Genomic DNA, 27,753 nt, shown 5'->3' on the forward strand with positions numbered 1-27,753 from the left:
CGAAGCGAGGATCGTCTGTCGGGATGGGCCTTTGGGTGTTGGCTGTCGGCAACGCTTTGAATCCGTTCGCGGGCGTCACTTGATGCGATCCTAGCGGGTACAGGGAAGTTTCCGGATCGGGAAGAGGGCAATGGCCAGAGAGATGACTTTGCGAGGAAACAAGTCGAGGAGGAGGAAGAGGCGGCGGAACATTCTGTTCTGAAAGAACGTCGCTGAAGCGAATTAGAGAAAACTCAGGTTCGGGTGCTGGGTGATACGGTTGGTACACGGGGGTTGCCGCATCGGCTGGCGCAAAAGACGTCCCATTGGCTGGAGGGCCGGGACGATCGTCGAAAGCGAACGAAGCGAATTGCGGGAGGGTGCTGTTGAGCCTCGCGCCTGAAATTCGATTCTCAATTTCCTGCAAATTGCAAGGGTCTGAGTGAGCAGAGTACGGCAAAGGCGAGCCAAAGTTGCGGCAAGACTATCATAGTCTTGGAGAGTTTGGCCGCAGCAGGTCGGTTGCCGACCCTCTGGTGAATTCGTGGAACGCACCTGGACTCGCATGGAGCGCTAAATCAGAGCTCGGCTTGTCAGCTTGGGCGTCTATCTCCTAGCTTACCCTGTATGAGTCCAGTACTTGCCTCCTGCATGATCTCTGGCCATTGCTCTCCCAGTCGAGCCATTCCTTGCAAGTACGCCGTCTCGTCTTCCGTCGGTGGGGGAAGTGGTGGGTACGGTGCGTACGGCAATCCCGAAGCCCACATCTCATTCGGAAACATGTCCCTTCAGTGTAGGCGTCTTTTGTGAGTGAGGCTTGTAGGTGTCCAAGAGAACTGCTGTCGGGATGAGCCCGAGGCTGTGCACTTTATAAGCACTTGCAATTTGAAAGTCCGAAACCTTGCGAAACCCCCCATCTCGGTTCGATCACGATATCCGAGAAATCTTTCCAAACTTGCAAAGGCCCGCAAGCAATCGCCACAACAGCAATTCTAAGTTCTGAAACCATTTATACATCGATGACAGGGCAAAATGCCGCGTTCAAGCCCATGGGACTCGCAAGATCTCTAATCGCTTGCCCTTTCCACCCCAGTCGCCTCTGTCTTCCTCCTGGGGAGCAGCTGTGCTTGCATCCCTGCGATTCATCGGATCATATGCCGTCATTTCCTCCTCGAGCGCGATCTGTTCGAGGATCCCGGCAACCCAATTTGCATCCGTGAGCTTGGTCAGATCTTCTGGACTCGTCGTCGCTGGCCCCGGTGCTGCATCTGCTAGGCGCGTCCGGGTGGGAGTGATCGAACGCGGCGAAGGTACAGCAAACGGAGTTCGGGATGGGATCGAGATGTTTGGGTACTGCGAGTCTGGTACGGTCCTTGCTGATGCGGCCACAGGAGTTCGCGTTCCGAGAGAAGGTGGTACTGGTGCTAGTCTTGCTTTGACTTGCTCGTATGTGCTTTGGCGGCCTTTGAGCTCGCGCACGATCTCGGTCGAGCCGAACTGGTGGTACACGCGCACGTCAAAGTGCCGGAACAAAACGTGGTCAATCCGCAGCGCGTACCTCGCAAGGACATAGAACGAGCTCGCATTGACCCGCTGCAACAGCGCAGACGAAGATCAGTATCGAAGCGGCTCGTGCACCACGGGAGGACTCACGACTCGAATCGTGACGTCTGCGATACCGTTGTCGCCGAGCTCGTCCTCAAACAGCGGAACCTCGTCAAAGAATAGGATGGGAATGTCGGTTCGGGCGAGGAGGGCCAGGGGAATGCCGGGATGCGTTGGCGGCGCTGGTTCCCATGTAAGAGCTGTACTCTCGGGCGACACGGTGGTGCCGGGATGAAGCGTCGTGTAGGTCCAGTCGAACGGCTTGACGATGGTCATGTGCGAGGTTGAATCGGTCGAAGATTGCCTGTGTGAGCGAAGGCGCGCGCGTGAGAACAATTCAGCTCAAATCCCCCTGTCACCATTCGCAGATCGCGAACGAAGCGCAACGAGATCAACTAACCCGCGGGTCCATTCGTCGGCGTGCGCGACTCGAAGCGCCCCACTTCCGGGTTGATCCTCCCAGCCTTGGCCCTTCTTGACGCCGCGCAGCATGTCGCGCGTGTTCCAGTTCAGCTCGAGTCCCGTCGGTTCGTGCTTGATCGAGAGCTTGTTGTTGCCAAAGATGATCTCGGGCAGGGCGAGGTCCAGCTCGTTCGAAGCTCTACATGAGGCGAATTCCGCGAGGTCAGCCTCGTGACTCTGCACAGCCAAAGCTACAAGATGGTAGCATTGCCGTAACTCAACTCGTCCGATTCTGGGATGGTCAGGATGGGCAGCTTGGTCGATTCTATGCGAAAGTCGGCTCGAGTGATCGCGCGCGTGCCTCGAGATGGATCGTCATCGAGCGTGTGTCTCGAAGTCGAAGCTAGAGGCGCAGTCATATTGCGCGTCAAACTGATAGTGGCCGGGATGAGGTGCAGCCGATGACAAGTGTTTGAGAGTCGTCGCGTTCGCGACTCGCAGCTCTCCTCAACAACCTCTCACACGACGATCATGACCGTGCCACCAACGTCTGTGCAGGTCGAGACGGGCCACCAGGATATGATCGTGAGTTGCGCTTGCTCGTCCAACGCCGAGATGTATGCGGTTCCACCTCATCCATGTTGTCTGATCACTTGCGCCTCGCTACACTCCCGAAACAGCATGATGCCCAGCTCGACTACTACGGCAGGAGGCTCGCGACCGCATCGTCGGACCGCACGATCCGCCTGTTCGACATTGAAGCCGATGACAGCTACCGCCTCGTCGACCAACTGACTGGCCACGACGGCCCGATCCATGCCCTCGCGTGGGCTCACCCATCATTCGGATCGATTCTCGCGTCGTGCTCGTTCGACGGCAAGGTGTTCATCTGGAAGGAGAACGAGGGACCGCAGAAGGGATGGGCCAAAGTCAAGGAGCATCTCCTCCACACGGCGTCCGGTACGTGCCTTCCTGCGCCACTCCCCGTTCCATACCGCCCTATCAACTCACCTTGACTCTGACAGTGAATGCGATCGCTTGGGCACCCCACGAACTCGGCCCTGTCCTTGCATGCGCGAGTTCCGACGGCAAAGTTTCGGTTCTCACCTTCAACAGTACGCTAGTCTTGCTCCGCCCACGGAAGAGCTAGGCTGACCTCAAAATATGTCAAACAGACGATGGCACTTGGGAAGCTTCGCTCTTCCCGGCACACTCGCTCGGAGTCACCTCGGTCTCGTGGGCACCTGCCGTCGGAATCGGAGCGCTCACGACGCCGCAGAACGTGCAGACCTCTGGAATTGACGGTCAAGAAGCCCTCACACCGGTCAAGCGATTCTGCACAGGAGGTTGCGATGGATTGGTCAAGATTTGGGGATGGAAGTAAGCCCCAGACTGAATTTTCCTCTCTCTTCGCGCGACAAATCGCAGCCGAGCTGATCCTGTTGTTTGATCCTCTCGTGACAGCGATCAAACTAAAGAGTGGGCACCTGACCCTGTCGAGCATGTCCTCCAAGCACATACGGACTGGGTCCGCGATGTCGCATGGGCACCTTCCGTCGGCGTCGGCAAGGCCTACCTCGCTTCCGCCGGACAGGTATGCGGCTGTCGCATTGTATGCTCTCGGAATATAAGCTGAAGCCATCCCCTTGGGATGTCTGTCTCCGCGATGAACAGGACAAGTCGGTGTACATCTGGACTCAAACCGACTCGCAATCGACTTGGACCCGTACCGCGCTCGAACCCTCGCCTGCGCCTGCATCGCAACCGCCGAATCAGCAGCAACAGCCGACACGGAGTGATGGCAAATTTGGCGATGTCGTCTGGAGGGTCAGCTGGTCGGTTGCCGGCAACGTGCTCGCGGTGTCCTCGGGTAAGTCATGGATCTTTGTGACCTCTCACGACAAATGAGAATGATGAGAGCTGACGACAAAAGGCAACAGGCGATGGCAAGGTCAGTTTGTGGAAGGAGAACCTCAAGGGTCAGTTCGAGGAGGTTTCCGAGTTGACCTCGTGACCGCTCTTGGGTTTCCTGCGTGTGTCATTAATTCGTTGTACTCCTTTTGTCGTCCGAAAAATCCTGCGTGCATCTATTCGGTTGCCATACCAAATCCGAAACAAGCGAGAGTCGGGCGACAGGGGTCGGAACGTGCGCTGCACGCGAACCCGTTAAGCTATCATACCTGCGCGTTGATTGCACAGACCTCGCTATGTAATCTTTTGCGCGTCGTACGCGTATTTGGCCAGTATCGCATACCAAGCCTGCGGTAGCGAGGTAGGAGGGTCCCGCCGCCGATGCGTATAATGTAGCACTTACAGTATACCATTTGTAAATGATGTTTTTCAATTCGGCCGGAATGAATGTGTGATATAGCGTGCGGACTCAACGCGACACCACCCCGCTTCCTCCATCGTTCGGCCCGGGTCAGCTAGGCGACAACAGCACAAGCAGGCGCTCCGATGTCGACCAAGATTGAACTACCCGTGTACCCTTCGGGAAACAACGACCCGCACTCGTCGAAAGGGTTACTCAACAACAACGACCAGAACTCGTCTGCGACCCTGCCTTCCAACACGAACGCGAACGCAAACGAGGGCTACAAGAAGATTCACCCGGGTCAGTCGCGAGTGTTCCACAGAGCACTACTTGTAGCGAGTTGCGATTTCCGAGTCTTTCTGGAGCCGGCAACGCTGCCCTCGTCGATCTCGACTCAGCGTACCATCTCGCTCGTCTCATGAGGGTCTCAAGTACTACACGAGCTCGAAAACGAGGGGAAAATCGCGCTCATGGCAGGCAAGGAGAGTAGGAGAGAGGAGTGATGACATCCCAGTCGGGAATCCTCGCAGGGTTACACCTGGCGAAGACGAGGCGGACTCTCAAGGACAGGGCGCGAACAAGCAACATCCTTCATCAACATGTCACTGTCCTATCAGGCACATGAAAAATCGTCCAGTGAAACTGACGCTTGCGCTGCTCTCCCCTCGCTCCTCCCGATCATTTCCTCAATGCTCCCGCTGAACACCCACCCGCACGTACGATACCAATACACCACGGTTCAAATCAACGATGCTTCCTTCCGCTTGGATCAACAGGCATTATCATCGGAATCTGGATCGCCCTTTCGTCGGGTGTTATCCTCCAGAACAGTTACATCCTCCGCACGGCTGGCTTCAACTACCCGATCTGGCTCGTCACGTTCCATCTGTGCTTTGCGACGGTCGGTTCCCGGCTGCTTTTGAGGTTCACCCACTTGTTGGATGACTTGCACAATGTGCCCATGTCGTGGGATCGATGGCTCAAGAACGTGAGTCACCCTGCTCTCCCCCCACCGGAATTTATCTGACTTGCAGAGGTGTTGCGCAGATCGTCCCCATCGGCGCGCTCTTCTCGGGCTCCCTCATCTTCTCCAACTTTGCCTACCTCACGCTCAGTGTGTCCTTTATCCAGATGTATGGTTCTCCATCATTCGTTCTGTACAGATTGCGGGGGGTACTGACGCGTTGACCCCATCTTGTTCTTGCAGGCTCAAGGCATTCACCAGTGTCGTAAGTAGTCGAGTTTCGCAAAAACATACATCCTTGTTTCCGAGCTAAGAGTGCTTGCCGTCCGCGCCAGGCCGTCCTGGGTATGTCGGTCTTGTTCGGGCTCGACAAGCTTGAGCCGCGCAAGTTCGTCATTGTCATTGCCATCTCGTTCGGAGGTCAGTCGGCGCTCCTCTATGCTTTCTGTTCCGATCCGCGCAGACTCTGAAGCAAAATCGTCACTACTCGTGCTGCAGTCGCCCTCGCGTCTTACGGAGAGGTCGCTTTCGACATGGGAGGATTCCTGTGCCAAGCTCTCGGCATTGCATTCGAGGCTGCCCGTCTCGTCAGTATTCAGAAGCTCCTCACGGGCCTGAAGATGGGACCTCTCGTGTCGCTCTACTACGCAAGTCATTCCACCACATCTCTTCCAGCAGACTTGATTAGCTTACCTCTTTGCATCTTCCGCACAGTTCGCACCCGTTTGCGCCGGACTCAACATGATCCTGATCCCCTTCTTTGAGGGATCCGCTCCCTTCTCGGAAGTGCTCGACACTGTTGGACTCCCGCTGCTCCTCTTCAACGCTTCGACTGCGTTCGCGCTCAACTGCGCCGTCGTCTTCCTCATCGTGCGTTCGAACCTTTCGTTCCTGATCCGAATCTCGTTATGGTATGCGATACTAAGTGAAATGTCGAAACAGGGAGCTGCCTCCTCTCTCGTTCTCACCCTGTCGGGTGTGTTGAAAGACATTCTCCTTGTCGCGCTTTCGGTCGTCCTCTTTGGCACTCCTGTCACCTTCATCCAGTGCGTTTCTCTCTCGCCCGCTGATCCTGCCTATTTGCTTGCGCGTGAGCTGATTCAGACCGGGTGTCTGTCGTGGTTGTAGGATGGTTGGGTACTCGGTCGCCCTTGCAGGATTGGTCGTGTTCAAGACGAAGCCCGAGATTGTCGATGGGTACCTCTACAAGATCCGAACTCTTCTCGGACGATAGACGTGCACCCTTTCTCAAACAAAGACCGTAACGACGAAACCCAGCAGTCAAGGAAAGAAAGAGATGGGAGAAGCCCCTTCAAAAATTCTGGTAGATGGTTTCGCCTTTGTGTTTTCTTTCAGCTTTTTTTAGATAAAGTATGTGTGATTTGAGGAGGAAGAGCAAGGAGGGAAAAGAAAGAGCAGCAGTGCATCGTAACGTTCTCGTTCAATTCTACATTACATTTTTACGCATGGATTGAAAGAAAAAAACCTCAGTCCGCACCGCCTCTAATCTCCATGGTCCAGACAATGTTGACATCGGTTTCGATCGTTACATCTGGTTGTACGAGGTGATTTGAAGTCGAGACTGCTTCGGCAAAAGAAGTCGGATACATGTCTTTGTCAAGGTCCGAGCACACATTCCTCGTCAGCGACGGCCTTGATACTTCCTCGAGCCAAAGAGAGGCAGAGAGGTTTCGATACTGACAGGAAGTTGGTCCAAGATCCCATTCTAGTCCACTTGTGGTCACGTACGCTTCGGCAGAACCCAGCGGCAAGATTCCACAGGTTTTGCCAAACGACTCCAGATCGATCCGGAGGTGATGCTTGCCCTGATACAGCGATGTCGTGAGATTGAAAAATTAGATGCGTTTCTACCGCGCAGACGGATTATAGTGGAGAGTACGGACCTTGGGTAGGATACACGCCGCGCTTTCTTTCCCTATTGCCCATACTCGCTCTCTCTTCTCCTTCTCGACCAGTTGAACGAGAGCATGAAGGGTATGTATCGTTTGGTCTAACCGGCCGCTCAGACCTCCCACGATAACGAGTTGCAGTGGAGCGGGTTGCGTTTGTTCGAACCGTGCGAGCTCGGCAACGTTCTTGCCCAAATCGGTGGAGAACTCGTCTCGATCTCGTCTAACTTCGACACCCTGGAAAAGATCGTGGGCCAAAAGATCCTGATCAGTTCAAGAGAGTTGAGACCAAAGCACAAACGTGGGCTTGCGTTGCACACCTTTTGTTCATAATACTCTCGGACATCGTCCCGTAACGAGTCAAGGTCGCCGAGTACCAAGTCGGGCAGCCAGTTGAGCTCGTTCGCGTCGTCATCGGTCCAAGCATCATCCGAATCGAGTTTGCCTTTGCCTTTCACGAACCGGTCGTATAATCGATTCGCGCCTCCATCCGCACAGTACCTCACTCGAGCTGCGGAACGGCTGACGTCAGTCGCAAGATCAATCGCGAGAGCCAACACTAGGGTTTACCGGTCTTCCACATGCGTCGGAAGAGCGATTGAGGCGGGAGTGGGGTGTTGAGGATTACAAGCGCGGTCGAGGGTTCAGTCTCTGACCGCGTCAGGAAGCTGGCAGTGTCCCACAGCTGCGTTGCAGTCGACATCTGTCGTTCTCGGATGCGCGTGATGAGCCGTAGCCTGCTGCACACACGGGTTCCGCTCGTGTCTCGTATATTCCGCAGTCACGCTTTTTGGTTGAGCTCTCCGATTTTTCCTATATGTACTTTTCTGACAGTGGGTGCAGCTAGTTACGGTGATCTACAGTAAATCAACGCTCGCAGAGGAGTAGAAATTCACAACGATGGGAAACGTTTCAGTATGGCGTGCGCCGGAGTGCACAGCGCGATCCCGAAGAGCTTGATGATAGAGTGTCGGCATTCGGGCTAAGCAAGACGCTTACGAAGCGCGATGATGATCCGAGAGGACGTTCGAGGCTTTCGTGAGAATCGGCAGATGCAAAAGGGCACAGCGCTGGTTTTCAGAAAATCGTCATCCTACATACGCCGATCGCGCGCGCGCGACGCAAATCTGCATGCGTTCCGTATCGCGATTGATTTCCTGCTCTCTTGTGCTTCTCTCCATCCCGCGTCCCTCGATCGCTGCGATCTAGCATCGTATCATGAACGACACTCCAGCAGCTCGCTTTCTACGCCAGCCCGGCGACTCGTCGCTGCCGTTCAACCTCGCAGCACTGTCGCAATCCCTCTTGAGCTCCTCTGATGCCGCATTCACGTCGCCGTCCGACTCTGAATCGACCTCGCCCTCCCTCTTGGCGTACTCATCGTCCGGATCGCCCGGATCATCGCTTCAATCGTCCCCTGCGCTGCGTCCCAAGCTCCTCCCGGCGCTTTCATCTGCAACCGATGATCTGCCTCTCCTCTCGACAAATCCTGCTCGATCGGGCGCGATCTCTGATGAAACCGTCCCTTCGACGACTGATCTATCGCTCTACGCCGCTTCGATCATCAGGAACGAGGCGTACGCTCTGCTCTCGCTCGCTGCCCGACTCTCGCCCGCATCGCAGCCAATCGTGTCGGATGAGGAGCTCGATTCGGCAAACTCGGAGGCGTCAAGCTTTGAAGGCTTCGGTTTCGACGAGGACACACATCCCTCGAGGCGGCAGAGCGTATCGGGACCGATGGGAAGCCCGATCCTGCAAGAATCGAGGACGAACGTTGCGTTCCGCCAAGTGGTCGATCTCATCCGCGATATGCCCGCGCACGGCAAGGTTCTTGTCACCGGTATTGGCAAAAGTGGAATCGCCGGCAAAAAAATGGTAGCCACGTTCTGCTCGCTCGGTAAGCCTCGCCTTATCTCCCTGTCTTTCCTTGCATAATGAATCTCATGTTTTTGCTCGAATCGATCGCGCTCTAGGTGTCCAAGCTGCATTCCTCCATCCGGTCGAAGCCCTGCATGGGGACATCGGATCCGTCTGTTACTGCTCAAACTACGCTGCGACCCCGACCGCGCCATGCGACGTCCTTCTCCTCATCTCCCATTCGGGCGCCACTGCCGAACTCATGCGTTTGTTGCCCATCATTCGACCCCGCCTTCGTTCCGTCGTCGCCGTCACGCGCGATCCCGACTCGGTCCTCGCACGGGCTTGCGATGGATGGCTCGATTCTGGCACGGGTGTATTCCCCGCCCAGCGAGGTCCGGCAGGAGCTGGTACGACCGACGAAGCCGACTCTGCACTGCCTGCACCGACGAGCAGTGTCGTCGCCGCCCTCGCAATTGGCGATGCTCTCGCCCTCACGCTCAGTCGCTTGAAGCTTGGATGGGCCAAGGACGGCAAGGATCGACGCAGCCAATTCTTCCACTGTCACCCCGGAGGACAACTTGGAATTCAAGTAAGTCGTGAGATCGCGCTGAACCGTTAACGTTTCGATCACAGAACTGACGTCTCTCTTCGCGTCTTCTCCAGCTCGGTCGTGAAGGTCGAACGACTTCTGCCTCGCCTGAAGCTATGCCGGCAAAGTCGAATCTCAATCTTCCGTCGGTCTCACCCGTATCACCTATTCCGGCATCTCCCCTGCGTTAAAAGGCGCCGGTCCGCCCTCTTTTCGCGCTTGTCCTCTATATACCCTTTCCTCGAGTGCTTTACGTACCGAGTTCCTACACCCTAGATAAACTGTTGTCTCTACTACATATCCCTTCCTCATCATTTCGAGGTCGTCTTCTCGGTTCCCCTCATCGCCCAAAAACGGTCTGATCATGCTGTGTCAAAAGTATCCTGCTATTGCCTATCCGTTGTTGCTTCCATCGCCTTTGCTTTCATGCTCCTGTATCTTGTGTGCAAATCTGTTTGTGGCGCCGATTATGTCGGGCTTTTTCTCTCCTCTTTCTCTTCTCTTTCGCCCGACGAGAGCTTCTTAAGAACAAGAAAGCCTGTAGTGAGTTTATAGATTGCAACTCTACACATACCCGCCCTGATATCTCGGTTTTCTACCTGAACCTCCTCCCCCTCCTCCCCCGCTGCTCCCTCTCGAACTCCCCTGAACTCGATCGAGTAACGACGGAGGTTTGCTCCCATTTCCACTCCTCCTCGAAGCACCTCCTCGTTCCTCTTTGCTCGTCTTCCACGAATCTCGATCCCGGGGACTGTCGTACCCTGACCCTCCTGAATCCCGACTGTAACTGCTTCTCGAACTCGACCCTCCTGCGTGATTCGAAGTTTGGAATCGATCTCGACTCGATTCCGAGAACCCTTCGAAATGAATGTGACTCGCTCTCGGTGGTGCTTCTCCTCCAGCTCCTCGAGTGTACGAAGCTTTGCCGGATTTTGAAAAGGTCGTTTTGCCAGATCCGTGTGATCGATGCCCACCCGCGTTCGAACTCGAAGCGTGTGCGGTGCGAGCTCTCGAAGCGAACCAATCGTCATCAGCTGCCGAGTCTTCGTAGTAATCGTCTCCTCTCCTCGAACCGCTTCTTCCTCCTCCCGAGCTTGCGTAACCTCCTCCTCCTCCGTTGCGTCTCCGCGACGCTGATGCAGAAGTCGGACCTCCAGCAGAGTACGCAGGGAGGGACGAAGCAGATGAACCCAAAGCCTGTCGGTTGAACGCAGATGCATCGGCGTACTTCATCGGATGTCCTCGAGGTAACAGACTGTTTCGCACACACGTTCCTCTCGCTCGTGAGCTCGTCCTCTCGGGGGAAGGTGCCCTTGTAGGAAATTGGGGAAAGGAAACAGGACGAACCAGTCGTCGATGAAGTGATCTTTCGTCGAACCGCAGTTCGCACACGCGCACACAATCTTGCGTTTCTGAGGTTTAGGTCCCGACGTGTCGTATATCCGCCAAAGCGTTGAACAATTCTGTTCAATGATCGAAAATGACAGAAGTCCAACCTTGTATCAGAGATCGCGAAACCTGGATGAGATAAGGTTCAAGAGAGAAGAACTGACAGTCGCGGCGTGATTTGTACTCTGACAGATGCTGCAGCGGTAGTTGTTCCCGTACCGACCATGACCTGGGGCGATGTCGCAGTCTCGCGCGAAATGACCTCGGGAACCACAAGCCGAACAGATCAGCGATACGGGACAGTTGCGCGCTTCATGTTCGACGTCGATCTGGCCGCAGATGAAACACTGAGAGTGGGTGCAATCGCGGGACGTGTGACCCGATTCTGGACAGGAACAAGCGAAACATGAGCTCGTTCAACCAGGCGGGAGCAGAAGGTCCCGAGTCTCACCTCCACAGAGCACGCAAGTCTTGGTCAGGTCTGCCTCTTTGTAGTACCGACCAGCAACCTGTGAATGATATCGAGCCGAGTCAGCATGATGAGAAAACGCGACACGATGCAGTTCAGGTAAGGATGTACCGGTGCGGAACTGTCGTCGATGATCTTGCCCTCGATCGCCTCCTTCAAACCTTCCTCGTCGTCAAAGAGGGTCATGCCGTCAATCGTAAACTTTGCGATTCCCGCCTCGGCGTCGTCGTCATCTCGGTCCTGGTCGTCTTCGCTCTCGCTCTGACTCTCGTCGTCGTCATCGTCGTCGTCGTCGTCGGTCATGGCGACTTCGCGTGCGAATGCCTTCATGAGATCGTTCTCGTCGTCTAGAGTCTCGTCTGGCGAGGGTTCGGTCGCCTGGACTGGGTCCGGCACGAGCGAGAGGTCATCGGTTTGCGCTTGGGTCTTTTTGGTCGGCGAGGCGGAGGCGGCTGCAGCAGTGTCGGGCTGCACAACGTACGCGTTCTCTTTCGAGACGGCAGCCGGGGTCGTGTCGAACATGAACAGGTCGGAGAAGTCGCCCTCGACGAGTTCGCCGTCTTCAACCTCGCGATCATCTTCGGCCTCTTCCCCAAGCTTGGCAGCGATCGCGTCTCGCTTGTTCTTGCGCTGACGTTGGCGCTTGTTCCGGGTCGACGTCGCAGTCGCTTTGGGAGTCCCGGCGGTTGCAGGTTCGCTCACTTCGTCGATCGTGCGTTTCGGCGCCATCGGGGACGAGTCACGCGATGGCTGTGAGTGTTCTGGCGAAGGAGTGCTGGCAGCGGGCGAGACGGTCGAGCGCGAGAGAGGCGAAGGCGCGAACGAGAGCGCAGTGAAGGCAGAAGGAGTTCGGCTCGATAGGGTGCGGGCGGACGGAGACTGCTTGCGTGGAGACCCGGTGCGGCCCATGTACTCGGCTCTGGACACGAGTTGTGACAGTCTGATCGAATAACGAGATGAGCGATCAAGGCATGTTGATGCAGCCGCGGATCCGGAAATTTCCCCTATACCCGACGCGCTCGCACCGCTCTGCTCAGTCTCGCCTATACGCTTCACGACCTGTTGCATCTTGCTCGGACTGCTCGGGAGCCAGCAACGTGTGATCCCTGCGCCTGACGTCTTGTCTCTCCACATTCTCATCCGATAGAGTTGGTTCACTCTGGCGCCATACGCAGCGACGTATGCCCCTCCGCCAGACCTCGCGAGGTCAAACGGGCCGGTTCATGTTACCCTCGCAAACCGTCATGGCGACGAGTTCGTAGACGAGGCGATGGACTGGGAGCAAGTCGTGCCCAACAGCCAAGACGTTCTCGCTGCAGTCAGGACTTTGCGTGATGGCGATGGACTCGCAGACATGCAGATCGACCTGCCGCTCGAATTCAGCACTGGCGCAAGGCGCACCAATGAAGGTCTGATCGTTGTCGTGGGTGAATCCGAACTGCTCGCCTTTGTCGCGCTCGCTGCCCCTGCGCTGACCTTACGCTGCCCTGTTCTAGACACCAATATCCTCATCTCGCACCTGCCCCTCCTTCGCTCGTTCGTCGAATTGTGTGACCGACTCGCCTCTTCGAGCGAGAGGCCGACGCTCCTCGTCCCCCACATTGTTCTGCGCGAACTCGACGGCCTCAAGTCCTCGGCCAAGTCGGTTGACGTTGCACCCCATGTGACGAACTCGTCTCGAGGCCGCAGGATGAACGCGAGCATCGCCAGCCTCGCACGAGCCGCGACCAACTGGCTCCTGTCGGCCATCTCTCCCCCGTCCTCGACGAATCCCAAGACCACACCGCCGTCAATCGTGAGAGGACAACGCAAGTCGGAGACGCTGTTCTCGCAACACGCAAGCCCCGCGGGCGAAAACAATGATTCTCTCGTACTCGACGCCGCTGCATTCTTTGCCGCGCAGCACAAGCGCGTCGTCCTTTTGTCCGATGACAACAATCTCAGGCTTCGAGCCAAGTTTGAAATCGTCGACGCACTTGGCATCGATGACCGGATAGGCGCCAATCCCGACAAGCTCCTCGCTACTCTAGACCCTTCTCATCGCGCTGCTTCGCCTCCATCTTCTCCGGTTGTCATGAGCCCGCCAGCAGCCTCCTCAACGAAGACTCCAGATGTCGCATCTAAAACAGTTCGATCCTCCCGCTCGCCGCCGCTTTCTCCATCTCCACGTTCTCCTCCACGAGCGAAAGCGATCCCCATCCCACTTCCAAGCACGGTCGCACGGTCGAGTTCGATGATGCTCGACTCGTCCTTCGAGATTCCATTGCACCCTTCGCCGCATGCTCCCGCGCTCTTGCCAAGTACAACCCGAACCGCCATCTTCTCGAACCTGCTCGTGCTGTTTGCACATTTCGTCGCGTTGCCGATCTACAAAACAATCTACACCCGGTTCGAATGCTTGCCCGACCGACAGACGGCCGAGCAGACTCGAGTTCTGGAAGAGCTGCAAGATTGGAGAGCGTGGGACGCGACGACGTGTTTACAGGTCATCAGGAAATGGTGGAACGATGGAGGACTGCGAGAATTGTGCGAGCGAGGCTACGACGCACTGTATCCCTCTAGTCCTGTGCCGTCTCCTCTCGCGTCTTCGCCGCCTCGGTCACCCCCGAAACCGACATCTTCGAAGCCAGTTCGACCTTCGCGATGGGCGGTTCCGGCGGATTCATCTTCACAATCACCGAACAACCCGCGCTCTCCTCGCAGCTCGCGTTTCGCGATTTCCTCTCCCGGGTCGACCTCGCTTCAGACTCTGAATCGACCTCGACCGACGTCGTCAAACACCGCGCTCTCGTCTCTCTATTCGACCCTCCCTTCGTTGATCGCCACATTCTCTCTCGAACAACAGGAGCACGACATGAGGAATGCAGAAATCTCGAAATGGTCTGCGATCAGGTTTGAGATTCTGTTGGAAAGCTTGGGGAACTGGTTGCTCGTGCTCTTGTCGGGATACTTGAAGACGAACTTGACGAAAGATATTCATGATTTGGTACGAGGATGGGAGCGCGAATTGAGACTCGTGGGAGTCGAAGTAGGAACAGTCAACTTGGGTTTGTGAAATACTTAGTTCTCTGATTGAGGGGCAGAGCCCTTTTTTCACGAGTAATCTAATCACTCTACTTGTCCGATACCTTGGAACTCTTCTTCCTCCTCGTCTTCCTCGTCCTCGTCCTCGTCTTCGTCCTGCTTGAAATCCTCATCGATCTCGTTGTCACTCAGGTTGATCATGATTCCTTCGAAATCTTGATCCTCGTCTCCACTCTCTTCTCCCGCAAACTTGTCTAGCATCTCTCCATCGTCCTCTGCGTCCTCTTCCTCGTCATCTTCTTGATCGTCGTCATCACTGTCTTGTTCAGTCGTGCCGGATACGGGTTGCGCAGTGTTCTTCTTGGACTTTTCGATCAACGCGATCGCACAGATACTCGTTAACCTCGACTTGTCGGTATCAAACATGGCACTCGGTTCAACTTGCAACGCGCTCGTCGGTGCTGTTGCCGCCTTGTCCTCCTCTTCAGCCTGCTTCTGGGGTTGTTTGTTCTTCTTGCTCTTCTTCGTCGGCGGTTTGCTCGGAGACGACACGGTCGACAAGATTGAGAGATCGTACAAGTTGATCCGACCGTCCGAAGATGCCGACACGAGCACTGTCGTCGTAGGCTGTGGTGCTTGTTCCGTCTTCGATGTCGAAGCGGTTGAAGTTTGAGGCAATCCGACTCGAACAACGTCCATCATCTTGACCCTGGAAAATACCATCTCGCACGTTCAGAACTTTTGTTCCGGTGCTGAAAAGTGAACTTTGGGAGAGTGACTAACCGGTTCGTGTGACCTGTCAATTCGGCAACCAACCGGATCTTGTCTCGACTTTCGAACGTGGTTTCGTCTTCCTCTTGACCGACCTTGACGGGTTCGGGAGGGTTCGACACGTCAAACACTCGCACTTTGCCGTCCTCGCACGCGACAAACAGGTACTCGTTCTCGCCGACGGTCGAGAATTGCAAGTCGTGGAACCGAGAAGGTGCCGTGAGCGAGTGGTGGATCGACATGTCCTGTATAGGAAGAAACGATTCGGGGAACGAACTCAGTACCCGGACGAGGCAAATTGAAAAAGTTGGATCGACCCGTTGTGCTCACAATTCCATAGACAGTCAACGAGTTGGCGCAAATGACGGCAAACTTTGTTCCGAGTTGGTTCCATCGAACAACATCTCCTTCCTGACCGAGTTTGAGCGTCGCAACTGATTTGCCTGCGACGAGGTCCCACATGCGCAAGTTGTTATCCTTGCCGACCGAGAGGCACACTCGACCTTGAGGGTGCGGGTCGATCGAGTTGACTCGACCTTTGTGACCTTTGAGACTGCGCAAGAGGACCCAGTCGCGAACGCGGTACAACGAGATGGTCGAGTCGGACGAAGCCGAGAGGAGCATGTTGCGCTGCGGGCAGAATCGGAGACACGTGATCGTACCAGCCGTGTCGCCTTCGAGCGAGCCGACTTCCTTGCGTCGGTGCAAGTCCCACACTTTGATCACTTCGTCCTGTCCTCCACTGACGAGGTACTTGCCTCCAATCTTGCGAGTCGTGCCATCTGACGGGTCGGTCGTGACGGACGATGCGACCGTGCGCAGGGACGACAGATGCGCCGGGAACGAGAAGATGGGTTCAACTTGAAGGTCGAATCCGGTCGAGGATTTCGGCGATGGGTCGAAATGACACTCGAGTCCGTACAACAGTCGTTCGTACGATCCTGCCGACACGACAAACTTGCGCGGGATCTCGTTCGAGGCGGGTGGAGCTGCTGCGGCGGGAGCATCTGTCGGAGTCGGGACGACCGCTTTGAGAGGTGGAGGGTTCGAGAACCTTGCCTTCTTGGTCGCGGGAGGCTTGATCGGACCTTGTGCTCCTTTTCGTTTCGCCATGATCGTTGTGAGGTGCCGAGGTTTGGAAGGCAAGAAGATGAAACTTTTTGATCAAACGCTCTCGCTTCTCTCCTTCTCCACTGCACTGTTCGCCAAGGACCGCCGCTCCCCTAGACTGTGCAAAGCGGATTCTCCAGTATCTTTTTCCAGACCTACGCTTCCTGTACCTGCCTCGTCCAAACTTGAACCAAGTGAGTCTCGGCCGTCATTCAACTTGTTGGAGGTTTCGTCTCACCTCTGATTGCAACACCTACCCTGCAGAATGGGACTTTCCAAGAAAGACGCACGAACAAGGGAGCAGAAGAAGAAGGAGGAGATGGGTATCAAGGTACCGCCCTGACATACCTCAATTCCTCTTTTCTCTGTACGACGGAGACTCACGCAGTGTTTCTTTCGTCGACAGGTCGATACCACGAAAGGAGGTGTGAGTCTTATCTTGGTTCCCTCATATTTACGGCTCGTTCTGACCCCCTCATCTCGTATTCGAACGATTCAATACAGGTGGTCAAGAAGGCACCGAAAACTCAGATCCAATGCACCGTGTGCAAATCCATGCTGACAGAGTCGATGCCAATCATCCTGCGCGACCACGGTAAGTCGACCGAAGAATCAATCCCACTTGTCATTCGTGGTTTCCTTGTCACCGACCCATACTATCTCGTGACCTCAGCCGCGAAACACTCCAAGTTGAAGACTCCGGCAGAATGTTTCCCGGGTGCGACGATCGCCGCATAAGACATTCAGCTTTTGTTGTAACCTTTTTCATTTTCGCAACAACTCGTGTATCGTATTCAGCCGCTCCTCCCCGAGGAATGATGATGCGCAGCGAGAGATATTTGTACTCTGAACGAAAGCGTGCATGATTCGCAGATCCGACATTGTCACTGCCACGAGGACTTTTTCCCAGGCAGAAAGCGACAAAGTGGATAGGGTTACACGACACCGTCGACTACAATTTTACAGGGAAAGGGGGGATACGGCTACTAAACAAGGAGAGGCTATCTCTCTGCGAGGACCCCGCGATCGGTCGGAGGGCAATCATCGTCTTCTGTTGCCGGCCATGAGAGCGGTGAAAACCAAACCTGCCGCCGCGGCGACTCCTCCTGCGATCGCCATGCCAACATATCCCTCTATCGAGAGCAACACGGATCATTCAGTTGGAGGCTACATACGGGAGTGACGAGCGAGAGAAGGATCACCTTTTGCGACTGCCTTTTCGATCAGAGCGTTGAGAGACTGGGCTTGAAAGTTGTTCGGTTCCTTGTCCAACAGCAAACCTGTTTCATTTCGCGGTAGGATGAGTCAGAACAGTCGAGAAAGGAGCGCGAAAAAGGTAGACGTACTGTTGTAACGTTTCGATTCAGGATAGTTGCCCAATTTGTAGTGTCCAACGGCCAAGAAATACAAACATTCTCTCCTCCTTTCAGGTTCCTGACGATAGATTTCTGCAAAACGTCTCAAAATGTTTTCCCCGTCAGCAAAGTGGGAACTGACTTTCTTTCGAGGGAAGCGTTTCCTCACCCATGAGGAGTTGAACGCCTTGTGCGACTTCGATCCGATTCTCACTCTTGACTGAACCCCACGCAAAGTTGAACTTGGTTTGGATCGAACAGTACCCCTTTTCGGTTTCTTGCACGTACTGAGTTCGCAACACGGCGAGTTCGGCATCCGACAATGGGGAAGCGGCGTCGATCGCACCTGTTTCCCCAAAGAAGCGTCCAAGAGCGTTTGCATCAGCAACTCTAGTACCAACGGATTCGGTCGTGCCTAGAGCAACCCGACGGGAGACGCAGAGAGAAGAGACAATCCCCTCGAGGTGGCAGAGGGACAAGGTAGAGATTCGTAGATGCCGCACCTGGTAGAACGTCGGAGGGCATCTTGGAAACGGTGCTGGACGGGTCGTCTGAGGTGGGGAGAGATCTCAGCGAGCGCGAGAGGTAGAGAAGTCGATCGGTTTCATCATTGTCGTCGGCGGGGGCGATGCAGGCTTTTCCTTCTCAGCTCTATTCTCTCGGGGAACATGCACAAGTATACGACGAGGTTTATACATTGACAAGGCGAAACAACGCAAGGGCAAAAAGAGAGAGAGAGAGAGAGAGCGAGAAATTGCGTCAGAAACAAACAGGGGTTGCGAGAGATACTCGTAGGGTGGGGTAGACCAACGCGACGACAGAAAGAGGGGACACGGTGAATGAGGGCGACAGAGCTCTTACAATGTCGGGCACGAGAGTGCGGAAGCGGAGGCGAAGGACGGGAATGGTGCGCAGGGTATACCCGGAGTCTGCCCTCGTATGCATCTGAAAGGTGGTCTACTTGCCGTACTTTTGAAGTTCCCAATCTCTGCCGCGCGCGCGAGGGAGAAAAGCGTGAGCCGGAACCGCACCGAGAAAGGCGCGAAGACAGGACACAGAGCGAGAGAGAACGTACCGGTTGTCTAATGGACAAACTTGACGAGTTTTGAGCCAGCGGTTGATGCAGTGAAAGTGGAAAGCGTGCTGTTCTCGAGACAGAGATCAGTTGGCGACCGAGGTAACAAGGCATAGAACGGATCTGGGGCGGCGCTCACGTTGCAAACACCCCATGCGACCGTGCCTGGAATCATACGGACAGGATCTTCATCAGCTTGGATCTCGAGTCAAGGGCAGACGCGGACAGCGAGACAATGGATGGGCACGCACATTCCTCGTTCGTGACACTACCCTGGTTAGCTTGACACTCGATACCTGTTTCTCGTGCCCTTGTTCAGTACAGTACTCGGCAAGGGGAACACAGCATTGACATTTCGGGCTAACAGAGGTCCATGATCTGCGCCTCGAACAAGCGGAGATGAGTTGTCGTCTATAGCAGAGCAGATGAAAAGCGATCGAGACTGACGTGATTCCTGCAGATGGCGCAGTTGTCGACGACGATATCCTGTCGAGGGCATCAAAGCCGGTCAGAGAGCGCCAGCATCCAACAGCCGAGAGAGGTTCGGGCCACGAACCCAGGACCACAGCGCGACGGCGTTCCACTATGGGGATATGATTCTATCAGCATCTCGACTTGATCTCTGATGGTAGCGAGTTGTATCACCTTCTTGACTTCGAACCGCTTCGGAGCATCGGTTGTGGTGGAGGCGTTCATGTCGACGTCCGTGTCTGCGGACGAGCGCATGCCAGGGTCAGCCCTACGAGCTCGTTGTCCAGCTAAGAGCTAGACTCGCCTGCCATCGTGTCTACCGAGTCCGTCGGGTTGATTAGTGCTGATGAGAATCAAGAGAGGACCGCTGCGCTCGCTTCCCGACGCTCTCTGTCTCGTCCTCTTTCATCTCGTTCACAAATCTCGCCCGTCTCCGTTCTGGTAGCAAGTCTGAGCGCCGCGTGCCTCTTGGATCGCCAATCATTTCGTCTCGTCCGTTCCCGGTCAAACGCGCGCTCAACGTATTGGGTTGGGCCGCCGTCGCGCTCTTCTTCGAACAACATGTCTACTCGGTAGCAACCGTAACCGGCAGGTAACTTGCTGTTTTGCCCGAGTTGCGTCTTCCGAGGCGAGAAAGCTGACTGATCCAAACTCCCCCACTTGCTCCGTTCCGCAGGTCGATGCAGGCAAGTCGTTGTTTCTGCCATCGAGCTACTCGAGAGGGTCAAAAGTTGACATCGAGGACCCGCAGCCAACGTTGAATCCAGATTCGTCGCTCATGACGAGAGACATTGTCCTCTTGAATCGCTACGTTGCGCTCGCAGCCTCTCAGAACGCTTCTCCTCGCGCTTATGAACCCGGCGATGTCGTCGCTGTCAAGTGAGATTTCCGTGTCTCACCGGGTTTTCGCTCCTTACGCAGGAGCTCCGTTTTCTCTTTCTCGCTTTCGCTAACGCACTGTTCGGGGGTTCCCGTTCGTCAAGGTCTCCAATCAACCCTTCGACCCTGTTGATCAAACGGTTGGTCGCCCTGCCGAAATCGATCGTCAAGACTCGCGATCCGTACCCAGAAACGACCCTGCGAGTTCCGGCAGGACACTGTTGGATCGAAGGTGACGAACCGTACCATTCGAGAGACTCGAATTCGTTTGGACCTGTTCCATTAGGACTCGTCACGAGTCGAGTTGATTGGATCTTGTGGCCTCCATCGTGAGCACTCCCTCCCGAATCTCGGTGTCTCTCCTTCTTGCTCGCTCCTCCGCCATTGTTCTGATCCGGATTTGGTCCATGTAGACGGTTCGGACCCATCCCGAACAAACCTGGATGGGAACATCGAGTGCATCATCCCCCTGCTTCGAATTCGACATCTTCGAAAAGCGACAACTTTTTCGCCGCCTAGAACCGCGACATCATCTGCTGCAATCATATAAGCCTATTCACAAGCACAATAGGTTCGAAAGGTTAGAATAGGGGTTTTTTTTGCATTTTTTTTTTCGGGTTTTGTAAGGGGGTTCAGGGAGGATTCCCGTATAGGCAGAGGGGAAGTAAATGATAACGACAAGGTATCTTTTGGTGTAGGTGAGAGTAAAGGCACAGAGCAGACTCGAGAAAGTCCAGAAGTGAGCGATCAACTTGGCGGGAAGAGCTTGGTAGGGGTGGAAAAGGAGGGAGGGGTTCAGACATGGTTGGACAAGGGGGTGAAAGTCTCAAAGACAGATATACAAATAGGTTCTAGGCAAAATAAGACAAGAAGACATCAAGAAAGCATTCCGACAAATAAAAGTTACCGCAGACGGGTGAATCCACCTAGTTCGCAAACTCGGAGTACTCGGGAGAGTCGCCAATCTGACGACGGCGAGGAGACGGTTGTGAACGGCGGCTGCTGGTGCTCGTGCTGGAGCTCGCACCCGAAGAATTGTCGTGCATCGACTCAAAGTCAGTGGTGTGGCACAGCTGCTGAAGAGTATCGTAGTCCAACAAGGTGTTCGGCGTCGCGCTCGCATGTTGTTGCTGGTACTGCTGATAGTGGTAGTAGTGCTGTCGGTGCTGCTGTGGCTGCTGCTGCTGCTGCTGGAACAAGTGCGGGTTTTGCTGTTGCACTTGCTGAAGCTGGTGCTGGTGTTGGTTCTCGTCTTGTTGCGCTTGTTGTTGTTGCTGCTGCTGTTGAAGTTGTTGCTGCTGTTGAGCTTCGATGAAGCGTTGATGGTTCTGTGAGAGCTCGAGCATTTCGCGCAGATTGTGCAAGATCATGTTTGTCGTGTTGAACACGTTCAACGATGTTGAGAACCCGTGCAAGTCGATGATCTCGGCGTTGACATCCGCGTTGAATGCGCAGTCGGCTTTGCGACAGTTGATCCCTTTCGGACAGCCGTGACCATCTGTATCAGCCGTGAGTGACGAAAAATGTTAGCGTCAGGGCTCGGCTTGGCGCTCGGATCCTTTCGACAATGAGACTGACAAATACAGGCGTCGCCTTCGGCACACTCGAGTCCGTGCTGAGCTGCGCTGCAAGGATGCTAGACACTCAACAAAAAGTTAGTCAGCCACGATCATGACAGCAGAGTGACGCAAAATGGGAGAGCGTACCCATTTCGCGCCTCGACGAATCTCTTCGATTTGAGCGGCATTGAGCTCGTACTCGTGTCCGTAGCGGCACTTGGCACCCGTCGCACACCTCCCCCTGAGGTAATGGGTGTTGCTGCACACGCAAAAAGATGCAGTTGAGCATGTCAGTTCACCGCGACAATGATATTCAAGAAAGCGGGTGCGTACCAAGGCGGAGGGTCTTGTTGGCTCATACGGCGAGTCGTATCGATCTGTTTGACTCGACCTGGAGCCCGTACCGTGAGCGACTCGATGCTTTCGAAGAAGCGCGCGACTTCCGTGTCGGCGATCTGGTATACGAGAAATGCGGTCATCAGCAAAGCCCCCAATCAATAAAGGAAGCTAACTGAGCAATGATTCGCGAAGCGAAAGATAGAGTTCGAGAAGAGAAGAAGCCGGAGAGGGACTCACCGACTGGCAATGATCGCACAAATGGCCTTCGCTGCCGCGCCTGCGCAGCGCGAGACCATTGGATACCGTCCCAGGAGCTTCACAGCGAGTGTGACGAACGCGATGAGGACAGTAAACTTCCCCACCAAGCGAGCCACTCCCGAGCGAGGACAGTTGAGCGTGATCCTTGATGTGGCGCAACGCCGGTCCATCGCGATAGGCGCTCGACGAGTCGCTGCAACTTGAACTCGAGGACGGGTACGAAGACGAGGGCGATGCTGACGAGGAGGATGACCCAGGGGGTGTGGGAGCCGGAAAGTTGAGGTCGAGGTGAATGTTCGCATAAGGGTGGTCGTAGGTGGATCCCATGGTGAAAGGCAGCGGTGCGCTTCTCAGGCAGATGAGTGCGAGAGAGATGATGAGGAGAACCACAGAACAGAGGAAGCCTGTTTGTCGTCATGGCAAAGCGAAGAGGTTAGAGTTGAATTGCGCATCTGGAGAACTGGAGCTCGCTCGTCGCGAAGAATGGCTCGATCAACTCATTTCTGACTTTCGACGCCATGCTTTCGGCTCTAGCATGGGTCCTAAAACGCCACTCGCTCACGCTGCTCTAGCTCGTCCAGAGAGGTTAATTTGCGACATACTCCGGAACCCCCGAAACCTTGCTTTGCACACCATGACGTAGGGTGACCCGTCTCTTCCAACGCACGAACGTGCGCCTGTTACTGTACTGGAGTCGCGGCGGAACGGAGGCCCGGAGCAGGAGCAAACATCTCTGGCTCAGCACAGTCCGCGGAAGCTTCCGGACGCGAACCGTGTTCTTCGCTCACTCAGATCAACGTGCGCTCTTGATAGCAGCCATCATCAGCCGATATGGGCCGATCGAGCGCGTCGAGGGGACGCGACGCGCGATACACCGCTTCCGTCGACGAAGCTTCAAGCTTAGACTTTAGCGGCTCGGAGCTCTCGGCGGGCGATCAGTCAGATTTCAGCGACGAAGACGCATCACGCGACCCGCTGTGGGGCTTGAGGCGGATCAACGTGATCATTGGGCTTGTGGGAGGAGGATGTCTCAGTATCGGCTGTCAGTCTAGCTCGAGGTTGCTACACAACGAGCGCAAATTCATCTGACCATTCCACCGTTGTCTAATACAGCCTGCCTCGTCATTGTCTTGTACGTGACTGGACCCCCTCGTCTGAGTGAGCTCGCGACGAGCGTGACAGCGATCCTGTTTATCGCGCTCGCAATGGGCAGTAGCGCATGTCTCCCTGCCTGGTATCGTGCTATCCTATCTCAATCCCTCGTTCCAGAGACCTGATCTATACCCAAACTCGCGCAGGATTGCGGCAGGTGTCATCCTGTTTGGTCCCAAGCCCAGCCCGATAGCACCTCCACCGCGTGCAAAATGGCTCAGGCTGTTGTGCTTGATCTCGACAGTGAGTCTGCTTGACTCTACTGCTCTTTGCGCATCGAGGGTGACAGCCCATTGCAAGTATAGCTCTTGGCGACGATCTATGCGATTCTCGCGCTCGTCCTGTACGTTCTCCTGCAAGAGAAAGCAAGCTTTATCGACTTCTGGTGAATTCGCAAGTTGATCATAGTCTCGAGCTCTAGGCTGACCGAATGAAATATTGTAGTACTCTCAACGCAGCGACTGCATCAATAGAGAAATGTGCGTCACGGTGGAACCGGAATTGGTTGATCATTCTGTCTGTCGCGTAAGCTGCCTTTTTCTTCCCTCTCTTCTCGCGACTCTGCATGATGATTACAAGTGTCGATTCAATATACTCTAGAATCGTCCTACTGTATCATCTCGCTTTCGGGTTCCGACTGTATCGATATACGCGCAAGTTTTTCTGTCTCGCTGCTCTCCCTTCCAGGCTGTCCGGCATCCGCAAAGGACTGACCTATTCGCTGCCTCCACTTTACACCAGGTGGACCTAGGGGAGGGCAACAGCTGCAAGAAGGGTTCATCCTCGAATTAGGTCGCTCTCGACCTTCATCAATCGAAGCAAAGAAAGGTGCCGGGAACGCGGCGACTCGCGATTCGATTCGACGGGGACGACTGAGCAAATCAAGACGACAAGGTTCAACTTCAAGTATCAGCAGTGGAAGCGATAGCTCGGACGAGGAGCGGAGAAAGTGGTCAAGGCTGAAGTAAAAGTCCTCGAATTGTAAAGCGAAACGAAGAAAATCAAAGGCTTGTCCCCGAAAATACACTGATCTGAACGGTAAACAGCCAGCGAGAAGCTCCGACTAGGTCGTATCTGCCTGTCAAGGGTGCAGTCTTTGGAAGAGAGATCGCTGAATCAAGAGAGGGATGCGACTGATATTGCACGGAAATCCCGTTCTGACGCGAGCATTGTAGCGAGAGGTGCACGAGACTGAGGATGACAAGCACACATCTTTCTCGAGACTCTCTCGCTCGCAAGGCTGCAGTCGGGGAGAAAAAGCGAACCTAGTTCGAACACGAACGAGCCGAAGAAGCCGAAGAAGCCGAAAGCGAAGCCTGCGAGAGCAGGATTGCAAGGTGGACAGCGTTCCGAGTCCGCAGGCGATTAGACCGATGTTCGGCTGCGACGATGGCGGGGTCTTGCGCGACGCTCGTGAGACGAAGCACCGGATTCGAGTCGTGACGGAGCTTTGCAGTTCGGCGCAGCGCTGGGTGATGAGATAGCTGGACGCAGTCGGTCTCGTCAAGGCGGAAGGCGGTGCAGCAAGACGAGAGCATGGCCGAGAACAGCGATGAATGGGATCCTCGAGTTGACCCAACTCTCTTGTTCGGTTCCCGCGCTCGTCTCTGTCCGCTTCTTCGCTTGCAAAGGTTCACGATGGTACGTACTGCCCTTCATATCCGCGCTGATGCCCTGTCGCTAACGCTAGCTGCTCTCTCTGTGCCGCCTCGCCCATCTACCCCGCTCGTCACATCATCCTTCTTTCGGTTGTCCGCCGTTCCTCTCTCGCTTGTGGCACGGCTTTCGTTCATCGCGGTTTCCAGGGCAAATCTCAATCCAAGCTCTCGCCCGAGGATCTGCAAGACCTCCAGAAGAACACTTACTGTCAGTCAGAGGCCGAACCCCTTGCCCCCCTTTCCGCTGCACCGCTTTTTGCGAATTGCCTCTTTCCTTGGCTCTCTCGGCGCAAACCACCCCTCGACCGGACTCAGGTAGCAGACAACTGACTTTACCTCGTGTGACGACAGTCGACAAAAAGGAACTGCAACAATGGCAAGACGCGATCTTCCTCTACATTGTTGGAAATTAGGCCTAACCCTCGTATCTTCTCCCCTCTGACAGGTACAAAGGCTTTGTCAAAGATTGTCCTTCGGGTCAACTCAACCAGGAAGAGTTTGCGAGGATCTACAAGCAGTTCTTCCCGTTCGGGAACCCGAAAGCGTTCGCCCAACATGTGTTCAAAGTGTTTGGTCAGTCTTCCTCTCACCAAGCCCAGGACTGTCACTTGCTCATCGCAATACATCCATAATTGTGAACAGACAAGAACGGCAACGGCACGATCGACTTTCGCGAGTTCATTGGCGCACTGTCAATCACATCTCGAGGCAAACTAGACGAGAAACTACAATGTACGTTGCTTGGACCGATGATTTCTCATTACTCTCAACCAGATTCCTGATTCCTCCTCTGCCTGTTCCTTTCTACAGGGGCGTTCCAACTGTACGACATCAACAACGACGGTCTGATCACGTACGACGAGATGCTCAAGATTGTGCAGTCCATCTACGACATGACGGGCGACATGGTCAAACTGCCTGCCGATGAGGATACCGCTGAAAAGGTAAACTTGCCTTTCATCTCTCGTACTTTGTTGCGATGCGAGAGCTCATTCGATCCATCTCTTGCGATTTTTTGTATTTAGCGAGTGAACAAGATTTTCGCCTTGATGGATCTCAACAAGGATCATCAGCTCACGTTCGAAGAGTTCAAGGAAGGATCCAAGAAGGATCCAACGATCGTCCAAGCCCTCTCGCTCTACGATGGACTCGTCTGAAGACGTTCCACAGTAACTTGATCTTGGCTGTTTCCAAACTCTCGCTCTTCGTAACCACTGTAACCTACTATTCGAATGAAACCAATCTTGTCCTCTCTCTGTCTATATTTGTCTCTCTGCTTACTCGCAGCGCAGGTGCAGGTCTGCCGATTGGCGCAGTCTTCCTCGACGCTTTCGGACAGGAATGAAAATGGAACAAAACTATCCTCTGTTGCATAGTCCTCTAGCATGCGAGCCAAGGTAAGCAGACGTCTAGGTAGTACAGGCAGTAGAACCGATTGAGAGAAGTCGCAATTGAGAGGAAAGTTCAGGCAGCCGACGCCGAAATTGCCATGAAGCTTGGCTTCGAGACAACAAGAGATCAAGATCAGGCAAATTGCAGGTTCAAACTGACAGGAAGGAGCTTGGCCTAGCCAACTAACACGTCTTTCCCCGACCATCACGCTCGCTCATGCAGAAATCTTCAGCAGAGATAAGCCTCACATGTTTCCATTCGATTCGAATCGAGGCGGAATCGTCGGCACTGGAGGTACGTCGTTGTGAGACAGGTGAGGCAAACTGTCTTCCTCTTCCTCGTCATCGATCGCGTCTTCGTATCCTCGACCTCGTCCCGCTTCGTCCTCGTCTTCGTCATCGTCTTCGTTCGCGAGTAGTGCCTGAGCGCGTTTCATCGCTTCCGCTTCGTTACTGTAATGACGACCTCGTTTCTGGGCAAACTGTTTGCGGTGTTCTTTCGCTGTAAGAGCAGGACCATGGAAGAAGAAAGGGTTCAGGTTCTCCTTCAAACTTATTTTCTGCAGGAACGGGGTGGGAAAGGTGTACTCACTCTCTTCATCTGCGGGTTCGTCGTCATCATCACTGTCGGCGTTCGACACTCGATCGAGGTTCATCTGTGTCGGTCCCCCACTCGGATCCAATCGAGACGCACTCGACCCCGCGAGAGAGTCTCGATCGGAAGGAGACGTGAAACTGTTGGTACGTTCCACTCTGACGAGTTTCTCTGATCCCGAACTACCTCGTCTCGGATTCGAATCGGCACGAGCCGGAGCAGCAGCGTCAGGAGGTGAATGTGGGGAAGTGGTTGGGAGCGAAGTTTGACCGAGTTCGAATCCAGGAATCTCTGGTTACGAGCAGCAGACAGGTTCAGTCATCGCTACGCTCGAGAGAGGGAGCAATCCAGGGAGAGCGGGGGGAGAGATGACTGACTGTCGAGATCCATGACTTCATCTGTTTCAGCGTTGTACCGCACGTAGGGAGTCTTGGGTTCAGTGATCTTCATTGTACTGTCCTTCTGCACCTCGTTGAGGGACAAGTTTGCTTCGTCCCACGCGAGTCCGTTTGCGTTGGATGACGGGGTCGAGTTGGCGTTCTTGAGAATCCCGCGAGGAGGTGCGGCTCGATCGCGCGAAGTCGAAGAGCCAGACGTCGACATGGCCTGAGAGTCGCTCTGCATTGTCTTTGAGG

At 54.9% G+C, this 27,753-nt stretch overlaps 15 protein-coding genes across 15 annotated transcripts; 7 read left to right on the plus strand and 8 right to left on the minus strand.

The window, feature by feature from the left end:
• Positions 1-1,020: 1,020 nt before the first annotated feature.
• TIP41 (Tip41p) lies at positions 1,021-2,405 on the minus strand (the record flags this gene model as incomplete). The annotated part of the gene is made up of 4 exons (XM_076675228.1): positions 1,021-1,572; positions 1,633-1,888; positions 1,985-2,185; positions 2,269-2,405. 4 exons carry the CDS (start codon positions 2,403-2,405, stop codon positions 1,021-1,023), a joined length of 1,146 nt encoding a protein of 381 aa, XP_076537312.1.
• A 112-nt stretch (positions 2,406-2,517) lies between these two features.
• JCM15063_003308 (WD40 repeat domain-containing protein) lies at positions 2,518-4,000 on the plus strand (the record flags this gene model as incomplete). The annotated part of the gene is made up of 7 exons (XM_076675229.1): positions 2,518-2,571; positions 2,667-2,946; positions 3,012-3,101; positions 3,162-3,366; positions 3,451-3,580; positions 3,661-3,856; positions 3,927-4,000. 7 exons carry the CDS (start codon positions 2,518-2,520, stop codon positions 3,998-4,000), a joined length of 1,029 nt encoding a protein of 342 aa, XP_076537313.1.
• A 443-nt stretch (positions 4,001-4,443) lies between these two features.
• JCM15063_003309 (uncharacterized protein) lies at positions 4,444-6,498 on the plus strand (the record flags this gene model as incomplete). The annotated part of the gene is made up of 9 exons (XM_076675230.1): positions 4,444-4,600; positions 5,077-5,288; positions 5,348-5,433; positions 5,508-5,529; positions 5,600-5,684; positions 5,763-5,911; positions 5,979-6,134; positions 6,207-6,310; positions 6,393-6,498. 9 exons carry the CDS (start codon positions 4,444-4,446, stop codon positions 6,496-6,498), a joined length of 1,077 nt encoding a protein of 358 aa, XP_076537314.1.
• A 253-nt stretch (positions 6,499-6,751) lies between these two features.
• On the minus strand, positions 6,752-7,877 carry THI80 (thiamine diphosphokinase; the record flags this gene model as incomplete). Its single annotated transcript, XM_076675231.1, has 5 exons — positions 6,752-6,876; positions 6,967-7,090; positions 7,169-7,411; positions 7,495-7,685; positions 7,745-7,877. The coding sequence occupies 5 exons, from the start codon at positions 7,875-7,877 to the stop codon at positions 6,752-6,754; spliced, it is 816 nt and encodes a 271-aa protein (XP_076537315.1).
• Positions 7,878-8,392: 515 nt separating this feature from the next.
• JCM15063_003311 (uncharacterized protein) lies at positions 8,393-9,814 on the plus strand (the record flags this gene model as incomplete). The annotated part of the gene is made up of 3 exons (XM_076675232.1): positions 8,393-9,071; positions 9,148-9,623; positions 9,698-9,814. 3 exons carry the CDS (start codon positions 8,393-8,395, stop codon positions 9,812-9,814), a joined length of 1,272 nt encoding a protein of 423 aa, XP_076537316.1.
• Positions 9,815-10,187: 373 nt separating this feature from the next.
• Positions 10,188-12,390, minus strand: JCM15063_003312 (uncharacterized protein; the record flags this gene model as incomplete). Its single annotated transcript, XM_076675233.1, has 5 exons — positions 10,188-10,878; positions 10,971-11,086; positions 11,177-11,397; positions 11,464-11,521; positions 11,593-12,390. 5 exons carry the CDS (start codon positions 12,388-12,390, stop codon positions 10,188-10,190), a joined length of 1,884 nt encoding a protein of 627 aa, XP_076537317.1.
• A 361-nt stretch (positions 12,391-12,751) lies between these two features.
• SWT1 (mRNA-processing endoribonuclease) lies at positions 12,752-14,536 on the plus strand (the record flags this gene model as incomplete). The annotated part of the gene is made up of 2 exons (XM_076675234.1): positions 12,752-12,908; positions 12,978-14,536. The coding sequence occupies 2 exons, from the start codon at positions 12,752-12,754 to the stop codon at positions 14,534-14,536; spliced, it is 1,716 nt and encodes a 571-aa protein (XP_076537318.1).
• Positions 14,537-14,589: 53 nt separating this feature from the next.
• JCM15063_003314 (uncharacterized protein) lies at positions 14,590-16,389 on the minus strand (the record flags this gene model as incomplete). Its single annotated transcript, XM_076675235.1, has 3 exons — positions 14,590-15,214; positions 15,289-15,521; positions 15,607-16,389. The coding sequence occupies 3 exons, from the start codon at positions 16,387-16,389 to the stop codon at positions 14,590-14,592; spliced, it is 1,641 nt and encodes a 546-aa protein (XP_076537319.1).
• A 262-nt stretch (positions 16,390-16,651) lies between these two features.
• On the plus strand, positions 16,652-17,124 carry JCM15063_003315 (uncharacterized protein; the record flags this gene model as incomplete). The annotated part of the gene is made up of 3 exons (XM_076675236.1): positions 16,652-16,717; positions 16,793-16,813; positions 16,891-17,124. The coding sequence occupies 3 exons, from the start codon at positions 16,652-16,654 to the stop codon at positions 17,122-17,124; spliced, it is 321 nt and encodes a 106-aa protein (XP_076537320.1).
• Positions 17,125-17,427: 303 nt separating this feature from the next.
• FIS1 (Fis1p) lies at positions 17,428-18,266 on the minus strand (the record flags this gene model as incomplete). The annotated part of the gene is made up of 5 exons (XM_076675237.1): positions 17,428-17,519; positions 17,589-17,666; positions 17,733-17,834; positions 17,911-18,087; positions 18,245-18,266. 5 exons carry the CDS (start codon positions 18,264-18,266, stop codon positions 17,428-17,430), a joined length of 471 nt encoding a protein of 156 aa, XP_076537321.1.
• Positions 18,267-18,698: 432 nt separating this feature from the next.
• On the minus strand, positions 18,699-19,542 carry HRT1 (SCF ubiquitin ligase complex subunit HRT1; the record flags this gene model as incomplete). The annotated part of the gene is made up of 8 exons (XM_076675238.1): positions 18,699-18,729; positions 18,817-18,884; positions 18,956-19,011; positions 19,068-19,112; positions 19,182-19,194; positions 19,264-19,302; positions 19,373-19,399; positions 19,462-19,542. 8 exons carry the CDS (start codon positions 19,540-19,542, stop codon positions 18,699-18,701), a joined length of 360 nt encoding a protein of 119 aa, XP_076537322.1.
• Positions 19,543-20,065: 523 nt separating this feature from the next.
• Positions 20,066-20,685, plus strand: IMP2 (endopeptidase catalytic subunit; the record flags this gene model as incomplete). The annotated part of the gene is made up of 3 exons (XM_076675239.1): positions 20,066-20,166; positions 20,271-20,495; positions 20,580-20,685. 3 exons carry the CDS (start codon positions 20,066-20,068, stop codon positions 20,683-20,685), a joined length of 432 nt encoding a protein of 143 aa, XP_076537323.1.
• A 407-nt stretch (positions 20,686-21,092) lies between these two features.
• Positions 21,093-22,649, minus strand: JCM15063_003319 (uncharacterized protein; the record flags this gene model as incomplete). The annotated part of the gene is made up of 6 exons (XM_076675240.1): positions 21,093-21,664; positions 21,745-21,802; positions 21,873-21,984; positions 22,059-22,180; positions 22,306-22,341; positions 22,401-22,649. 6 exons carry the CDS (start codon positions 22,647-22,649, stop codon positions 21,093-21,095), a joined length of 1,149 nt encoding a protein of 382 aa, XP_076537324.1.
• Positions 22,650-23,153: 504 nt separating this feature from the next.
• Positions 23,154-26,289, plus strand: FRQ1 (frequenin; the record flags this gene model as incomplete). The annotated part of the gene is made up of 13 exons (XM_076675241.1): positions 23,154-23,364; positions 23,436-23,556; positions 23,621-23,717; positions 23,780-23,859; positions 23,919-23,999; positions 24,075-24,127; positions 24,216-24,438; positions 25,165-25,340; positions 25,484-25,508; positions 25,578-25,705; positions 25,775-25,864; positions 25,943-26,076; positions 26,158-26,289. 13 exons carry the CDS (start codon positions 23,154-23,156, stop codon positions 26,287-26,289), a joined length of 1,551 nt encoding a protein of 516 aa, XP_076537325.1.
• Positions 26,290-26,768: 479 nt separating this feature from the next.
• On the minus strand, positions 26,769-27,721 carry JCM15063_003321 (phosphatase inhibitor 2 family protein; the record flags this gene model as incomplete). The annotated part of the gene is made up of 3 exons (XM_076675242.1): positions 26,769-27,025; positions 27,116-27,409; positions 27,496-27,721. The coding sequence occupies 3 exons, from the start codon at positions 27,719-27,721 to the stop codon at positions 26,769-26,771; spliced, it is 777 nt and encodes a 258-aa protein (XP_076537326.1).
• Positions 27,722-27,753: the final 32 nt, after the last annotated feature.

Source organism: Sporobolomyces koalae (genome assembly GCF_050403365.1).
Source record: "Sporobolomyces koalae JCM15063 DNA, S_koalae_JCM15063T_v1_ctg1, whole genome shotgun sequence".
Classification (NCBI taxonomy): Eukaryota; Fungi; Basidiomycota; class Microbotryomycetes; order Sporidiobolales; family Sporidiobolaceae; genus Sporobolomyces; species Sporobolomyces koalae.